At 36.0% G+C, this 19,793-nt stretch overlaps 1 protein-coding gene across 2 annotated transcripts in view; it reads right to left on the minus strand.

The window, feature by feature from the left end:
* LOC145678805 (guanine nucleotide-binding protein G(q) subunit alpha-like) overlaps positions 1-19,793 on the minus strand; it is a 70,174-nt gene that overhangs the window by 34,406 nt on the left and 15,975 nt on the right. For both annotated transcript variants that reach the window (XR_014130438.1, XM_081749323.1), the window contains exons 2-3: positions 5,984-6,178; positions 3,162-3,346 (exon numbers count right to left, since the gene is read on the minus strand). Coding sequence is in view for 1 of the 2 variants with exons in the window: in XM_081749323.1 (XP_081605449.1) it covers positions 3,162-3,346; positions 5,984-6,101 (303 nt within the window). In the remaining variant the exon portion in view is untranslated. The remainder of the gene's footprint in view (positions 1-3,161; positions 3,347-5,983; positions 6,179-19,793) is intronic.

The following is a 19,793-nucleotide window of genomic DNA, read 5'->3' on the forward strand; positions in this document are numbered from 1 at the left end:
CCGAAAACACACAAATCTAATTCGTAATCGTAGTCCTAAATATAGGGCTTCCAGATGTGCCGAATTATCTGTGACCATGGGCGGAACTATGGGAGGGCATGCACTGTTAAAAATAATTTCTTAAATTTGAGAAACTGTTTCTTATCTGTGCACCGAGACAATATTTTCTTAGAAATGAGATTTGTCAATTCTCGTTCATAAGGAAAGTAACACTATATTTTCCCGTTTCGCTTTATAAAACCTCATCTACTTCTCTTCGTTTCTCATTAATGAGAGTTTCAAACTCTTGTTTCTGAGAAAAGATATTCTCGGTGCACAGATAAGAAACGTTTTCTCAGATTTAAGAAAGTATTTTTAACAGTGTGGGGAAATAGTCCCAACTTTTTGACAAAAAATGAGTTATTCATATTAACTTCACACAAGTCTAGGAAGTATTCCACAGGTCCGAGACTGACCAAAAGATCTGCCTCCCCAGCAGACAATTCCTAACTCCGCCCATGTCTGTGACCCTGGGAATTGTTCGCGATTACAAATGTCCCGGTTTACCTCTGAAACACAAGTGAATATCATTGGCGCGATGGTATTTTTTTTTTCAATTCGTTTTTATTACCCATCGATACCCAACGGACATTAATAATCTACTCTTCGTTACTCATTTTTGGTGGCCGGCCGCACAGTGAATATAGACTGGACAGCCAAGTTAAGGCAGAGGACGGCAGGATAAGATATGGAGAGATAGAGAGAGAGCCCTGAGTGCATTGACGTAACTTGGGGAGACGTTTCTCTAGCACGTGCTCGAGTGAAAATGCAGCACGAGGCTTATGAATTTAATATTACGGAAATGAAATTCGATTTATAAGTTTCTTAAAGTAATATGTCTCGTAATTTAACTTCCACAAAGTAAGGAACATTTAAAAGCATTTTTAAGAAGGAATACGTAGAATTAAAATATTAAAATTGCAATTCTACCTTAAAGAAAGGACAAGAATACTTTTTTTCCATATAAATTATTGGACTTAAAAAATCAAGATGGCACATTTACTCAACACCGTTAATGTAACATGCAAACGCAAAAGGTTGACAATCCCTAGCCACTGATGATTTCAGAAGATTTCCTCCTGGAAGGAGGTTTCAATTCACAATTTGTATAAGTGCTGCAAAAAATACTATTAGTAATAACCCACGTTGAGCATTATTGGAGATGTGCTCCCCAGGGGGGAGATTCCTGGAGTCCTCCTCTAAAATTATGACTACCCCTGGGTATGATGATTGACAAAGAACCAATAGTATCGTATCCTTGTGAAATAAACAAAAGATTTTTTCTTTCTAAAGGTAGAAGTATATTCTTTTAGCATTAACTTTGTTTTTCTCTATCAGTATTGGTTTTGTGGCTCCCACTGTCCACGCCTTCTCTTTCTATCTTTGGCCTTCAAGTGGTACCCTTGTACCTACGTTTAGTTACATCATGTTTGCAAGCAGTGTAGATACTTATAGCAGTAAGATAATTAATACTTTGTTAAGTCTTATTACTGTGCTAACAAGGTACAAAAAACAAACCAATCTATCTTTTGTTATTATCTAAAAGAGAATTATCTGAGTCAATTATGTTGTTCACTTGGAATGAACATTTTAGCATTTGATAAGTTGAACTGACACATAAATCATCTCTATCTGCTAATTACTGTATGTGACAGAGCCTGATAAGTTTCTTTTCCGTTCCAAGTAGATGTAAGCATGGAAAGCACACTTCCTGAGAAAGCATGAACAGAGATCATATTTGATAAACAATGTTGATCATGTAGTTACTTCAGGATTAACTTTTCCTGTTTTGCATTTCCGAATCTATATCAAATGCAGTGGCGATTTTGCAGGAAGTCACGTAGGTTAAAATAAATATATATAAATAAATGTTATCGTTATACGCTAAGTGAATAAAACATCTGACAGGTATAGAAAGCTATATACAAAAATTAGTAAGAGAGATCAGCTTTCTTCCATCAGCATCTACCTATAAAACTTTAATTTTTGCCGATGCAACTTCCGTAAAGAGTGATCACTGATCAAATGAATCCGTCCAATTCATTTATACTAAGATTATTTGGGAGGGAAACAATTTTTCATTGAAGATGCTATAATCAAACTGGAGATTGGAAAATTTGAAGAGAAGAAGAATGATAAATTAGGGGAAGGAATAATGGTAAATTTAGAGGAGGAAGATTATAAATTTAAAGGAGGAAGATTGTAAATTTGGAGGAGGAAGAATGTAAACTTGGAGGAGAAAGAATGGTAAATTTGGGGAAGACAGAATGGTAAATTTGGAGGAAGAATGGTAAGTTTGGGGGAGGAAGAATGGTAAATTTGGTGGGACGAAAATGGTAAGTTTGGGAAGAGGAAGAATGGTAGATTTTGAGGGAGAAAGAATGGTAAATTTTGGCAGAGAAAGAATTGTGAATTTTGGGGGGAGGAAGAGTGGTAAACTTTGGGGCCACATTAGTATATTTTGGGGTAAATGGTAAATTTTGGAGGTAAGGAAGAATGGTAAATTTGGGGAAGGAAGAATGGGAAATTTTGGGGTCAGATTAGTATATTATGGGGGAAAATAAGGTAATTTTGAAAGGGAATTGTAAATTTTTGGGGAAAATTGGTAATTTAGGAACGAACAATTGCAAAATTGACGGAGTTGCACTCAAGCCCTTAAGGGGACGCATGCCCGACTAGTTATATTAATCTAACATTTCACGCGTTGACCTATTATAGTGCATTTATAGCAGTCAAAACTAAATAGCGCTCCTTGATAGCCAAGTTACTAACGTACATGATTACTACGCATTTGATCCTGGATTTGATTACCGATGGGGATACTTACTTCGAATATAGACCGCAGGTGCATCAATTTGTGTCTAAATACTAAATAATTATGTCTTATTTAGCCTCGATAAAGAAAATGGACGTTAGATTTCAATTAACAAAAACAGCGATCAATGGAAAAGTAAGTAGCATGCTTTACAAATCAAAATTATATCATATGATGCACACTGATACATCAAATCTACGTTTGTCATACTGTATGGTCTGTGTATGTGAGAATTACGCAATTAACGAATTAGACAATTAAGACCTCCATTGATGAATGAGAAAGAAGAAATCATACAACTACTTACGTAATTCAGTGGGTTTTCATATGTTATTCTCAGATCATCCATGGCTTTTACTAATTTCTTGATGGCAGTATAAATATTTTGTCGTATAATAGCTGTATATTGTTTTCTTTCTTTAGGTGTAAACCCTTGTCCGTGGATTATTCTCATTTGTTTAAGAAATGTTGATTTCCCAGATTCACCTGTACCTGCATAAAAGCGAAATATATAATATAAGAGTGTTTTCTAAATAACATAGAAGCTTGTTTTTTCATTGTACAAAAGAGTATCTGTATATTTGGATCATGAAGGAGGGTACGTTTATTACTTTTGGGAAAAGCAATAGGCCTCTATCACTTGTGTAATGTTGCAATTGTGTTAGAATTGCAAATTATATAAATGATTTGTTACATATAGTGAATTGTGTTTTCTTAATTAAGTTACATTAATATAGGGGCATTCAAAAAGACCTCCCGTAGTTGAAGAGCGCGCTGTGTGAGTTGTGGTGGGGATACGACGGCGGAGGGAGTATCGATTGATACCCGTATATGTGTCATTTTCAGTAATCGCAATGGGGTAAGCGGTGAGCATCGTGAACCCTTTACTTGTCAGTGTCTGTTTCGCTAAAGTTTGATTCTCAAACTCGGAATATATTTTTTCTATTCGGAACAGAATCATGTCGGCCAAGTACGAACCGAATGCCAAATTCCCGCTGAGTATAGTAATAACAGAACCGCCATTACTAATATACTTCGACACAACAAACGCAAGATGATCACGATGCCACTCCATTGCGACTACAGAAAATGGCACGTGTACCGCTATTGATCGAAAGGCTGCAGCATCCACACCACAATTTACACAGCGCCCTCTCCAAATACGGGAGGTCTTTTTTGCCGATCCTATATTTGGTAGTACGTATGTGGTGGCCACGGTGGGTTAGTTGAAGAGCGCTAACCTCTAGTGTGTGGAGTCCCTCCTTCGATACCAGTTTGAATCGAGTGAGGTTTGTGTTGGACAAACGGTATTTGTCAATTTTTTCGGGGTTATAACTGGCATTACATGGCTGTGGATCTTAACAAGTCTGTAAATGACGCATTAGTTCTTCGGTTGCAAATGTGCTTTAACTTGCTGTTAATACATAATATAAGGTTAATCTTCAAATTCCTTTCAATGGGCGGTTTTTAAATATATTTATTAAAGTTTTTGGATTTGATTATGCTCAAAAAGAATACATGTTTCTTGATTATGTTTTATAGTATGCAGATAAACTACATTTAGTTTAGTTTTTGTATTGTGTCTTGTAATGCGAAGCTCATTTAAAATTTTGGCGATATTTTACATATTCACTTAAAGTCGTAGGTCTACTGTTTTGCACTGTTGCTTCAGCTAAGTGCAGCAAATAACATATTAAAGAGTGTAACTCCTGCATATTATCCTTCCTAAGAAGAGGTTCTGATGTTCTGAGTTACCAATTTGCTATATTTGGAATTTGTCAAGGGCCCTCAATCCGTTTACATGTTCGCAAAATTTGCGGATTACAACGCAGAAAATACAATAAGCAATTATAAATACTGTGCCGATCATCGCAAACTATAACGCAAAGTTTACATTGCGTTGTTGCAAACCGATACCGAATGAGGATAAAGATCTTTTGGTTTTTCGACGTTACTTCCCTGGTCCTCTGAACATTTGATTTAAACGAAATCTTTCAGTTTAACGTCCTACGGTTATGCCCGTTCGGTTAAGGGAGATGAATGATTAAGACAAGTTAATGATGATAGAATAATTTTTGGAATGAAAATGTGGGAGGAAATGGGAGTACTGGAGAAAACCCACGGACACGATGTTGTCCACCACAAACTTACCTGGCCGGCGATCGAACAAACCCGGGGCCCTACACACCAGAGGTAAGCGCTCTACCACTGAGCCACCGTTCCTCCTTGATGTAAATAATGTTTTCTTCTTGTTCTATACATAATCTTAGTAAGTATAAAGTTAGAATTTTTATTCGTATTCTACAAACTCAAAATACCTAGAGCCGCCACTATTTCGACGAATACATTCATGTATCTGAAAGAAATTGAAGCTTTTATACAACACGAAATGAAGTATATACGCACAAGAGACAGTGTAAAATCCAAATAAAAATATATAGGAGCGATACAGTAGGGGCAACAGTGGGAAACTGTTGGGTAGCCAACTGCGAATGTTGGCCTTATGTTGTAACTGCCCACTTTGCCGAGCATTTGCCACCTAATGTCAGTTACGATTGAGATCAAAACTGTTAGATAAATGACAGTAAATTGTTGGTTGTTGACTTATATTTACTTTAAACTATCTTGGGTTAACATATTTTTCATTTTTTTTCAATCCAAATGTGCTGAAGGACAACTGAAATTCCATCTATTCTACATAAATAATGGTGCCAAGTAGAAGGCCTTCAGAAAATAGTTAAATAACGCAAAGAATTTAACTAAAATGGTTAACTTCTTTTTAATTTATAGCTTACAAAATTTAGCTGGTATTCTCAAATCAAATAACGTATTTTCATCCTTAACCCATGTTGAAAATATTTGCAGTACGTTTTGCTAGCATCATTGACAATGTGCTGTATACATTCGAATTCCTTTCTTCATTTCCAACTTTTACAGTAATGTTCGTTACATGAAGATGACACTATTGTTCTAACTCAACACTAAAATTTACAGTATTTGTCAAAATTAATATTTGAAGTACACATTTTCTGGCTGAACATAATGTAAAAATGGCTAAAATTGTGCGTGGTATTGATAAAAATACATTTTTTTTTTCAGTCAGAAGAACTTAGCTGAACAAGTACTTACCTAAGAGAAGCAATTTGTAAAGTCTGCTAGATCTGAGTTTCTCTCTTCTAATTTCTTCCTCTATTGCTTTATTCACACGAATTTTCTCCTTCACCTCTGGAGATAAACAACACTCCATGACGTCACAGGAAATCTAAGCAATCTTCACAAACTTTTTTTTTTTTAAAGTTTCACTACACGGCAACAATATTCAACCTACCAAAAAGAAGACAAAAAGTAAGAATTTTACTCATAGAATTTATATATATATATATATATATATATATATATATATATATATATATATATATATATATATATATATATATATATAGGGTGTATCAAAAGTTGAAGCTATAGGCCAACTCAGTTATGAGTAAAGAATAAAAGAAAAAAAGAGAGGGAGAAACGTTATTGGAAATACGTAGAATGGTGGAATTTTACCAATTATGCAGTCGTTTAGTCTCCACACTGGTAAGGCGCCCTGTGTTGAATTAAAAAGCAACGTTGCCAGTTCAACAGGATGTTTCCTTGAGCCCTCAACATACCAAAAATACAGTATCATTGGAAAATGTATTTGAGATACTCAAGGTTCTCTCACACAACAATATGCACGTTTTCCGTATAATTTTTGCATGCTCCTACCTTCAAAAGAACTAGACTCGAATCTCGACAGTGCCAACATATTAGAGACTATTAGTGCAATTTACACTGTGATGGGTTCATAGCTATTAAGTTATGGACTATGGGTTTAAATGGTTAATTCTTTTAGTGAGAGAATTAACTAGTAATGCCTTAAATTAGAGGGATTGAGTTTCGATCCCTATTTACCGTGCTAATCTAGCCAAATATTTCCAATTCATTACAGCTAATGAGAAGTATCTATTAATAGATAATTATCTATACATATCTTAATCAGAGAGTTTGAATATAAAGGCAGTCTAACTGAACGCTTATCTATTTAATGAAAACAAAAACTATTTGTCGTGGCGACTTGTTGTAGGTAGATATGAACAATAGATCCTACCTAGCTGCATTGAAAGTTATTTATGACTCGACCTAATAGTTTACATGTTGTTATCTCACTCCCTTCTTGAACCTCTTGTGACGCGGAAGTATTCTAATAACCTCTAGACGAAGTTAAGAAAAAGACTCAGGGTATAAATTTTGTACACAAAATTTACAAAACGAGACGAGATTACAAAAGCTTTTCGACAATCAGGACGAGACGAGAAATAATTCTTTAAGATTCGAGACTTCCACAAAATTTATGGAAGGAGACGAGGAATCCTTATGTCTCGTCTCATGGGTAATACTGTGTATGAGACGTCCATTGAGAAAAATGAAACTGGTTGTGGACACCAGATATCCCACAACAGACGTCTTTGTACTCTGTGGGAAATTATGGTAGAAGGTAAAAGGGGGATGAGAGGAACATTGCAATTGATAAAGAATACATATATTAAAAAGAATCATTCTTATATCAAAACAAAGAAATTAATGAAGGATCACGGTGCATGGAAGCTTCTAAGTCTACGAAAGGGGCCGCGGTGGCCCAGTGGTAGAGCGTTCACCTCTGGTGCTAGGGGTATCGGGTTCAAACCCTGCTCCCGCCAAGTGAACTTTGTGGTGGACAAACACCGTGTGCGTGGGTTTTCTCGGGGTTCTCCCGTTTCCTCCCACTTTCTTCATTCCACCATTTCATTCATTACTCATTATCACCGTCTCCTTTAGCCTAACCGGCATAACCGTGGGACGTAAAACTCAAAATTTCATTTCATTTCATTTCAAGTCTACGAAAAGTTATCTGCTAGTAATAACGGGGTACTTTTCGTTGCTGAAATGAAACTTATATGAAATCTTTCGTTTTAACGTCCCACGATTATGCCTTTTTGATTAGGGAAGGCAGATGATGAAGGCAAGTGAATGATGATGAAAGAATTGGTGGAATGAGGAAGTTGGAGGAACTGGGAGTACAACAAGAAAATCCATAGACAAGATGTTGTCTACTACATAACTTACTTGGGTTCGGACCACCATCCCCACACACCAGAACTAAGTCTTCTACCACTGAGTCACCCTGCCCCTGAACTTCTAGTTGTTGTTGCCCTCAATGCTCTCCCACCGAGAAACAAACCCGGGACCACCTGAAGCAAAAATGTGTTCGCTAGTCACTAGACCAATGGATTAACTATAGATTACTTAAGATAAAGTTGGCATACATATCCTATTGAAGTAATAGCAAACGAACTCTGCTAGAAGTTAGTCAATATCATCATCATCATAGGTATTCTGCCATTATTGGTAGGTCACTTGCAGCAGCTGGGAAGCTTGCATGCTCCACGGTCTTCCGCTAACCTCTTCGTCTTGAGGTACGATTTTTCTGTTTTGATATTGTCCATTAATTGTGGTCTCCTTCACCACTCCGTCTCTTTCCTGCCACCATACCCTCTATCGCTTCCCTCATAACTTGCTTAGAAACTTCGTTATGTTTATATACATAACTAAAAACTAGGTTCTATGCCTATGGAACCCGGAGGTTCAATGCCGCCTTCACAAAAACTCTCCACTGACTTCTATCCTTAGCCAGCTGGACCCAGTTTCTGCTTTGTATTCCTATTTCTGCGAGATCCATCCTAATATTGTCCTCCTATCTGCGCCTAGGTCTTCCTAATGGTAGTTTTCCGATTGGTCTTCCAATTAAGACTTTGAAAGCGTTTCTACTTTCTTCCATTCTGGCTACATGACCTGCCCACCTGAGACTCCTAGATTTGATGACCCTAACAATGTTTGGTAAGCCGTATAAATTAATATTATGTAGTTCATCGTTATGAAGTTTCGCTATTCCCCATTCCCGTTCCTCTTGGGTTCGAATATTCGTCTCAGGATCTTGTTCTCAAATACTTTCAATCTATGTTCTTCCCTAGAGTAAGCGATCATGCTTCGCAACCGTACAGAACAACAGGCATCATTATCATTTTATATATTTTAAGCTTCAAATTCCTCGATAGAATTCACGACGACAAGAGAGTTTGAACTGAATAATAACACTAATTCCCTGCTTTTAATCGGCATTTAATTTCTTCGTGACTATGGTTTTCATCAGTTAATATTGGTCCTAGATATTTGAAAGTATCCACTTTATCAAAAGTATCATTCGATACTTTAACGCATCCACAATTTGCCGTATTACGATCCCGACGAACTTCCATGTATTTAGTTTTCTCTGCATTTACTTCTAAACTCATGTCCCTGCATGCGTTTAATAAGATTTCTGCATTTCTTGCTATTGTTCTCCTATCATCTGCTATTAAATTTACATCATCAGTATATGCCATAACCTGGTGAACTCCATTCAACTCTAGGCCCTGGTTGCTATCTTTAACTTTCCTTGTAGCGTATTCCAGGACAAAGTTGTGGCCATTCTCGACGTGAAAACTTGAGGACAAAAAATTTCCTAGCCGGACTTTACTTTGGAATTTATTTAAACATATCTTAATTAATCTAATTAGCTTTTTCGGTATTCCAAATTCAGTAAGAATGTCGTGCAATGTTTATTTCCTAACAGAGTCGTAAGCCTTTCTAAAATCAATAAATTGTTGATGTATCGGGTTTTGTATTCCCACTTTGCGAGTATTTGTCGAATGATAAATATTTGGTCTACAGTTGATCGATTTCGTCTAAATCCGCACTGATAATCTCCAATAATTTTATCTGCGTATGGGGGAATCTTGCTAATAGGATGTTTGAGATTTTATATGATGTTGACAGAAAAGAAATGCCTCGATAATTATTATAATGAATTTTGTCGCCTTTCTTGTGAATTGGAACAATGATTGATCCTTTTCACTCTTGTGGCAATTCTTTCTTGTTCCAGATATAAGCAGAATGAGTTTGTGTATCTTGTTCTACAAATTTTCGCCTCCAACTAAAATTAACTCAGCTGAAATTTCGTCTACATCCGGAGTTTTTTTTTTAATTTCTTTATAGCGATTTCTACTTCTATTTGGTTAGGTTCTGGAATATACGGTTCTGCAGTGTGCATTTCCCTTTCTCCACACACATTAGTTTTTGGCTGTGCGTTAAGCAAATCAAACAAATCTTTCCACCTATTTAAGATGCTACCTGTATCAGTGAGAATTGTTCCATCATCTTCCTTTAATATACCTACAAGCACGAGGTTGATAACCTTTCTTAAATTCTTTGATACCCTTATACATGTCCCGAATGTTTTTTTTTAAATTTTTACTATTATCTTCATGATCCTTAATTTTAGCTTTCAAAAAATCGCGTTTCTTTGTTTTAAAAGTTTTGGAAGTTTCCGCCTGATATCTACGAAACATTATAAAACGGTATATATTAAACGATATAAACGGGATACAGATACCACTGTTACTCGTAAAGGTATTAAGGCATTGACTCCATTAATGAATTCGGCTGAGATAATCGCTTTAGCAAAAAAAAAAAAAAAAATCGAAACTTTTCATTCGAGAGTTGTCATGTGGAGACCTAACAATACAATCTTCTAAGTCCCATTGGGCGATCCTAACAATTAGTTGTTTTATTATACATAGTGGGTCCACAAGTTACAAAGGAGGGGTGGCGAAAAGGGCCAGAATCGGCCCCCGCAGGGGGTCGTTTCTAAAGTAGCTGTACGGACTGAATTTGACCTATATGAGCCATCCATAAGATATAAAACGTCAAAAAATAATAAGCATTTTCATACAGTGCAGAGTGGTTTATAGGAAAATATTTGTGGAAGGAGGCTTGTTGCAAGAAAATCCTTGAAAAGGGGTTGTTTTTCGACATTTACTAAGTTATTACGTATATAGCGCAACGGAGTACGAAAATGATTTTTAAGTATGTTGTGTAGGAGTGGATAAGCGTTAACATTTGTAAAAATGGCCACAGTACTCCACCGCGCTCATAGTGAAAATGAAACCCATCCCCTTGGGAAGAACAACGATGCCTCTATTATCACAGCGCATACGTGACAACAAACAGAGGGTTTAAGACGTTGGCTTAATGAGGTGATGTCATCATCGTAGATAGAGGATTCAGAGACAGTGTGAATCTTTTGGAAGACTTGAATCTAATAGTAAAGATGCCACATTTCCTACAGAAACAAAGTCAACATACTACACAAGAGGCTAATGAGTCGAGATTAGTTACATCAGTGAGATGGGTAGTAGAAGCCTCAAATGGTTTACTAAAAACTTTTCAAGCACTAGCCCACGTCATGCCCAATTCTCAAGTGCCATACATAGGAGACTATGTCAAAATTGTAAGTAGCAACTGCAATGCATTTAGGCCTCCTCGAATAATGGAAGATGATGAAAGTGCAAAAATAATTGGAGAAAGAATGTTAGCATTGCATTTCCATCCCAATGAGTTGCAACACCGCGTGACTGCAGAAAAGTGGTTAAGAAAAAGGGTTATTTGGCAAGAAATGACTGCTGACACTTTGACCGACTTCCCTAGTTTAACACTTGAAGAACTTAAACAACTGACCTTGGTCATATATCAGCTGAAACTGGCGACCTCTTATACAGCTGAACATACAGATGAACTAGGCCTTTACAAGTTGTTCTCACACAGAGAATGTTCAGATGTAATAAGAGTTTTAATTCAGAGCCGACACATATCGTCCAAGATACACACTCTATGTATACAGTATAATATAGCTACAGTTGGATCTTGGTATTGCCAGTGTAAAGGTGGAGCACGTGTTGTTGGATGCTGTGCTCACATTGCTTCTGTGTTGTGGTTTCTTGGTTACTATCGACACCATCACCAAAAAGAAAGACACTCCGCACATTATCAAGATTTTATACAAGATGCTGCAGTTGGCTGGTCTGATGACGAAGATGCTGATGATGACGAAGCAGGAAACTCAGATTGACAGGAAAGTGAAAATAGAACCGTGTGTCTCTCTACATGTTGTGTTACGGTACTGAGTGGTCTGTGAAGAACAAACTAATAAAATGACTATTGTGATATTGTCATTCTGTAGTAGGCCTATATCACGAAGTTCTAATAGGGGATACCACAAATAGTGTTTTGACAACATAAAAAAGGAAACGCTTTGTCTTTTTAATATTCATTTTGTTTCGTTTTCATCAGTAATGTTAGTTTCTTGTCCATGTTACCTACAATATAATACGATTGTGCATTTTTTTGTTAACAAATGGTGCTGTGTAAAACCTTGATTGCAAAATATATTTGGTTAACATTCTGTTTTTCATACATATCTGATCTAGTACTACCATTATATCATAAATGAATTGAAAAATCAAGGGGGCCGATTTTGGCCCTTTTCGCCATCCCTCCTTTAATTCGTTCAATAACCCTGTTCGTAAACCATAATGTGATCATCGATGCGATCATCGATCATAAAATGATCACCAATATCGTGATCATTTTTCTGCTGAAATTAATATAAGTACAATTGATCCGTTCAAAATACAAAAACACGATACTGTAATGCCCCATTATTGTGCAGCAGCACAAATACAGAATACAAATTTAATAAGTGGCGATGTGAATATTGGTCCGCATCCTATGATCTGAATTTTATAAAATTAATAAAAGTTTGTCACTGATCTAAGAAAAATAGAATTGAAAGTTGTCTGAAGAATTATATATAAATATGGAAGAGTAGTTTAAACGGAAATTTAGCTAGCAGATAAACTAGAAATAAAGAAATTATTTGTGAAGAAGGAAATAACTAAAATGCAGAATTAATTTCAACTTTAGGTCGGAAAAGAGCAAGGTATATTAAATAACTCTCCCTCTCCCCATATGAGAAAATTCTAAAGCTAAGTTCACTTCAAAATTTCATGTCTATTTTCAACTTGTTAAGCTCTATTAGGCACATTGTTAGACATTTCGTAAATTTGAATTTTGTGGATGATTTAAAATTTATTTTCCGTGGAAGAGATTCACGCAAATTTAGACCAACTATTGATGCTGGATAATAATTATAATGATTCCGATGTCTGAAAATATGATTCTAAAATAGAAGGATACTATTTTTGTAGCTATGTTGTTCTAATCAGAAATTATTATTATTAATTGCGTTGGAGCTAGGTTGCCGAAAACGAAGAATGTTATTTTAATTAATATAATGATAAATACAAAGGAATAAAAAGAAAATAAATAGAGTATGATGTAATAAAATAAGTAAATGACATATAGTGGTAAAAATATAGGGGAAGCTGCTGTACCTAGGGACATTTTTTTTATTTTGTATTTTTTGACGTATCAAACACATTTTTTACAACATACAATATATTCCCTTAATAGGTACATGTTTTGCAAAGTATATATATATATTGCTAATGAAAAGGAGGAAAGTATTACTTATGAAGCAGGCATAGATCAATATTAGTTCCACCCATTTATAATAATAATATTCTCGAAACATGGGAGGTATAGTTATTGATGACAAACTGAAGGTGTCAAGGAAACATTAAACTAGATATTTACTCCCTGTGAATAAAAGTGTAGTAATCTGATGAACCGGAATATGGAATATTCAGCATGGAATTAAAATTAAAACATGCTAATCATCCAACGTTACTTTGAAAACTATAGAATTGACAAATGTTCTTTTCATATTGTATCATAAAATGTTTTCCTGTAGGATACGTTTCGTAATTGATGATAAACGTTTCAACCAAGTTTCCTGTTTATTCATTTTGTTGTGTTTTGAAACTAATATACTATCTGAATGTTAAACTAATATTCAAGGCTATGTGTATGTAGGTTTATTTTATGTTTATCTCATGTCCTGAACTCCAAATTTTAACTTATGTCTTGAAGCAGGCCTGTAGCCAGCCCAAATATATAGGGGGGCCCGGCTGAAGTTAGGGGGGCCCGATCCAATTATATTATAGTTCATTTGCAAGCCTACCGTGAAAATTTAAGGGGGGTAGCAAAAATTTAGGGGGGAGGTCCCCAGCCCCCCTGGATACGGGCCTGCCTTGAAGTACAGCTTTAAATGTTGAGGTTTGATCTAATATTAGAATCTGACAATCTTCTGATGATATTCTTGCTCACCTAAGGGGGTGGCAACTCTGTTAACACCGGGCCAATAGGCAAGCTATCATCCAGTGTTGGAGGTTATCTCTACTGATGAAACATCTAATAATATTCAAGATCGGATTACAGTTGTCTGTATTCAAAAATTCGCAAAATTTTTATTATGAAGTTAAACATCTAAGCCAGGACTTTCACCATATTAAGCATTGTTGTAGTTTGGCAACCTCCATACAGGAGTTAAGCGGTTAGCGTACGCGCCTTTGGCGTGGGAGACCCGGGTTCGATTCCCGGCGGGAGCTCATGTGGTTCGGATTCCACGTTAATCAGTAGGTCCACGTCTTATATAGCCTCGCTGCTGAACGGGACGTTAAACTCAAAATCAACTCAACTCAACTCCATACAGGAGTGAAGATAGGGGTAGGTTATTTAATATCATTTTACACTTTTAAGGTTTTTCTACAATAAAGAATATAAAATGAAAATAACAATAACATTTTAAAAGAGAAATACCTATCAAAAATATGGGGAAAACAAAAAACAAAAAAAAAGTTTTGAGGACAGAATTCTAACATAATGTTTACAACAAACGAGCAGAAAACACTTCTAGATACTTATAGGGAATAAATGTACACAAAATTTGTTCGTAAACCGAATTGTCCGCAAATCAAGGGGTTTGTAACACAAGGATTCACTGTACAAAAGAAACTTCTTTGAATTCCTGTGCTTTATTTCCTAGCCCATTGATTTATATGAGAAATAATAATAATAATAATAATAATAATAATAATAATAATAATAATAATAATAATAATAATAATTATTATTATTATTATTATTATTATTATTATTATTATTATTATTAGTAGTAGTAGTAGTAGTAGTAGTAGTAGTAGTAGCAGTAGTAGTAGTAGTGGTGGTAGTAGTAGTAGTAGTAGTAGTAGTAGTAGTAGTAATTGTTTTCTTTGAAATGAACTGTAGTAATTTTAATTGTCTGCCTTTACTGTTTTTTTCTTAATTCTATTTAAATGCTGCTCTTTTTTTTGGTGAAAAGTAAGTTTTATGAGACTTAAGTTTTGTGAGACATATATTTATTTATTGAACAAATGAGAGGAAAACTCTCCATCAGTACTGCTACCCACATTATGCGGATGTTAAGATGAATCGGTGCTACACATGGTTACTCTTTCACGGGACATTACCGTTTCCTCAAATTTCATCACACCACGGGATATTTCGCCATCCTTCTGCGGTGGAATATTCTGGACTTGTTCTCTTCACACTTTAGTCTACAGAACATAAACAAAGAGAGTTAAACATTGAAATGAATTTTATTTACATTTCAAGTTCACAAGTCAAAAGTTAATTGACCTTCCCCTGTGAGCCCTTGAAGTAAAACTTCTAATGACTCTTTTTTAACTACATTCATTTGGTATCGTATTTTGTATCAACGTTTTGAGCTATTTTAACAAAACATTGTTTACTCGTGCCATTGATCATACATATATCCATCTTGCTATGTGACTTTCCTATACACGCACACAAAATTCTACGAAACACTTACTCGTTAGACAAGTAAGTCTACTATTAGCATATTTAAAAATAAAGACGCTTGTAAAGTTAGGAGGAAGTGACGTAATTTTTGGTTTAAAATAAACTTCCGAGAAATCTATTTCATTTTTTAAAACTTTACCGTGCTAAATACAAAAGATTCTGACTAAGACTTCTAAAAGTGCAAAGCATAAACTTTTAAAAGATTTATTGCACAACTCGTCAGACAATCTTTGCGATTACAGATTATATTAGTGAAAGAAATGCAAAACATTTTATCAGCACATTTAAAATATGGTGTTCATTTGTCGAGCTGTGTTATTTTTAGTTAAAAGGTTAAATTCCTTTCTGGCTATTCATTTTCAGGTATACCCAACACAAAAAAAAAGAAAAAAAAAAGAAAAAAGAAAGAAAGAAAGAAAGAAAGAAAAATAAAATCGAAACTCTGTGGAAGTCCGTTAATGATTCTTGATTCACCAACAAATTTCTTGGTATTGAAACATTCTTGCAAGTTCATTTTTACCTTCCTCATATGCATACGGGAGCTTATTTATAGGTTGACGCATAATTAACGTTATGATTTAGAAGTTAAACAACTTTTTCAGATTGCTTTTTTTTTATTATTATTCTTTTCAGAGTTATAAGGCGAAAACTTGGGAAATTAATCACGAAAAGACTCACTTCCAAACAAAGAAGAAAAGTTTTTCAATTTTACTTCGAAATACATTCTATTGTTTAAACACAACGAGCATATTGTAATTTTTCCCATTGTCTCAACAAGCCCAGAGTTCTGAGTTTGCGGGGGCCATATTTGCAAATGAAATAATATATATATACGAGGGCAAGTCAAGAAAGACTTGGACTGATTTTTTTCCCGGCAGTTCTGTTAACGCTGGAGCTTCATAGTTTGGCATACCAGTAGGGTGGGTCTTGCTGTGCATATATATAAAATGTTGTTAAGGAATCATTGCATGTTTGGTAACCACGACTTTTTATTGCAGGTGATGTTCTGCGCCGCCTCTAGAAGTCGCCTGTAGAAGAAATGGAGTCATTACGAGATGAACAATTTGCAGCTATACGGTTCTGCTATCGCCTGGGGAAAAGTGCAACAGAAACTCTAGGAATGTTGAGAGCAGCCTACAAAGATGACGCTCTGCCACGAAGTATCGTGTTCTGGTGGTTCAAAGAGTTTAAAGAGGGCCGAATGACAATCACGAAAGCTGGTGGACCAGGTGTATCAGCGTCAGCTGTTACTGAGGTGAACATTAACATGGCAGCAGTCATTGTTAGAGAAGATCGCCGCATCAGTATCGACGATCTGGCAGCCGCACTACGCATATCTCATGGCAGTGCCTTCAAAATTTTGCATGACCACCTCCACATGAGCCGAGTGTGTGCGCGATGGATTCCGCGACTCCTGACACCAGAGCAGAAGGCCGTTCGAGTGGAGACTTGCAGGGAGCTGTTGCAAAGGTTTGAGGATGGTGGAGACGCCTACCGCACCGTGCGACTTTTTTCTATTCCCTGCCCTAAAATCCAGACTGCGTGGACGCCGCTTCTCCGATAATTCCGAGGTTCTGAAGGCATCGGAGGCGGTTTTGAAGGACCTCTCAAAGAATGGCCTGCGACACGTGTTTGAGGACTGGAAGACTCGAATGAAAAAGTGCATTCAAATGGGCGGGGACTACTTTGAAAAGGATCATGTGCCTGTTGCTGAGTAATAATAAATTGCCTAGAAAAATAATCAGTCCAAGTCTTTCTTGACTAGCCCTCGTATATATAATGTGTGTGTCTGTGTGCATTATATTGTGTACTCACGATAATTCGCTGAATCGGGTGGCGCGGCAACCGCGGATAATCAACACGCAAACATCGTATGGAGAACTCACTAATAAATTGTTTAAATTAAACTTTAACTACTCTTTCGTGGGTTAGAAGAGAAAAGTGAACCTCTCCTACGAAATGCGATAATGAAACAATTTAAAAACTATGTATTAATAGTGTTGTTTACTTATGCAAGGACATCCAACTAGAACATTAAGAAACGCAATACTTCATATAAATACTTTTTGATACATTTATACAGGGTGTTTCAAAACAGCACCGACAACGTTTGGGAGGTGGTTCCTGACACTAAGATAAGATAAAAAGTATAGACCAACCTGGGTGCACAAATGCTTTCTTTCGGAGTTATAGGCTGCCGAAAACATGAAAACAATGAACTTTGAAGGTCCATAGCTCCAATACTCCAATACTCCAATACTACCGTAGTTGGGTCAAAACTTCACTTAGGAACTACTATATGCCCAAGTTTCAGAATCCTGTGGTACTTCCACAACAATTTTTATAGATGTAGTTTGTGAGTACTTCAGATTATATGCATGTAGCCAAATTCCCTTTATAAAAATTGTTGTGGAAGTATCGCAGGATTCTGAAACTTGGATATTTGGTTAGGGCACACACTAGTTCCTAAATGAAGTCTTGAATCGACTACGGTAGGTCGGATAGTTTTTGAGCTATGGACCTTCAAAATTTATTTTTGGCAGCCTATAACTCCGAAAGGAAGCATTTGTGCACCCAGGTTGGTCTATACTTTTTGTCTTATCTTGGTGTCAGGAATCACCTCCCAAACGTTGCCGGTGTTGTTTAGAAACACCCTGTATATACTGTACATTTTTGCCTTGTACTTTTATATACTTTGTAGCTTGAGAAATAGTTGCAGATAATATAGTAAGTAATAGGTAACAGGTAATACATTAACTACCCTAAAAAAGTGACATGATTTCCATGAGGTTACCTAAACTGAACACACAAGCTCTCAAGATTTATATTTTTGCGTTAAAATGTAATATTCTACATAGTTAAAGAAACATTATAGCCTATACTAGACTAATAAACTGCAATATAATTTCAACTGACTATCGCGTAAATTTAATAAACATTAACAAACTTTAGCATTTATTAAAGATCTTGAGTTCCTTCATATACATTTTTATTGTTCACAAAATCGATAACGTCTTTCGTGCGTCTCAAACATATGAATACAGTATTAAAGAGGCCTACAATACTTGAACGTCCGTAAGCATAAAAAATCTAATCAACGAAGTACATATAATATAATAATTGGTAAAATATTGGTCTAATATTACACCACCACTTTTTATGCTGTTCTTGCATCTATCTGACAAGGTTCTCCCACGTTGATTTACACATTACTTGCTGGACACAAACTGTAGCGCATCTTAGACGACTTTCTGAATAGGCCTATGTCAATAATTTTATCTTCTTCAAGCATAGAGGCTATCTCTTGTTCTATTTCAAGTGCGGCTAATGCTGATGTTCTGTCCTGACCAGACTTACAACGAAGATATGATTTGATCATTGGCGTATTTAGGGGGCTCCGGGCTTAAGCCCACCTCCCGAAATTTTATTTACTATATTAAAGTAAATGACATATCTTGCAGAATTGTCATATTTCCAAGGCTAAAGTTAGCAAAGCCCCCAAAACAAAATCGTAAATTCGCCACTGGATTTGAGAGTTTTATGCATGCTGAAAGAACACTCACAAGAAACTGATAACACAGGTAGCGTCAAGACTATTTCCAGCAAATTCGTAATTTGGGGGAAAATTCCCTTGGGCAGAACAGCTCGCAGGTCCGAGATATTTGTAATTTCGTTCTCCATAAGAGATTCTACGTAATTTTTACGATAACGAATTCATATACAGGAAAATCTATTTCGAATTGCGCAGCACACTCTTCCATTGCGTCCTTCATCAAGAACAGTTTTGTTTTAGGATGACATGCTTGAATGCCACCAATCACAGAATTTTCTGACAAACTCGTTTACAATATTGTCATCATTCTCCTAAATTTTCGTAAATAACTATAAAGATGGTCCTAAATTTTCCAAATAAGTACGACTGTTTAAGAACATGTTGGCCCTAATTGATATATGACGTGAGTGCCTTTCCATTTCAAAATGACGGATTTCAAAATAGCGGCGGAGGTTCCTGATCTACTTTGCCCATTTTTCTCTTGTCAATATGTGAAACTACCACTGTTTGAATTGTCTATCTTTCACTATTTTTACGATTCAACAGTTTATTTGATATAATTTATTTCTATAACATAACATAGCCCTTCTCGCACCAAATTTGACCCCCCTCCCCCTCCGTTCCATATGGCGCTCAGGCTCTATAATTTTGCACATAAAAATATTTTCACATACACTATCAGGT

Source organism: Thermobia domestica, chromosome 2 (assembly GCF_964235325.1).
Source record: "Thermobia domestica chromosome 2, izTheDome1.hap1.1, whole genome shotgun sequence".
In the NCBI taxonomy this organism is placed as follows: domain Eukaryota; kingdom Metazoa; phylum Arthropoda; class Insecta; order Zygentoma; family Lepismatidae; genus Thermobia; species Thermobia domestica.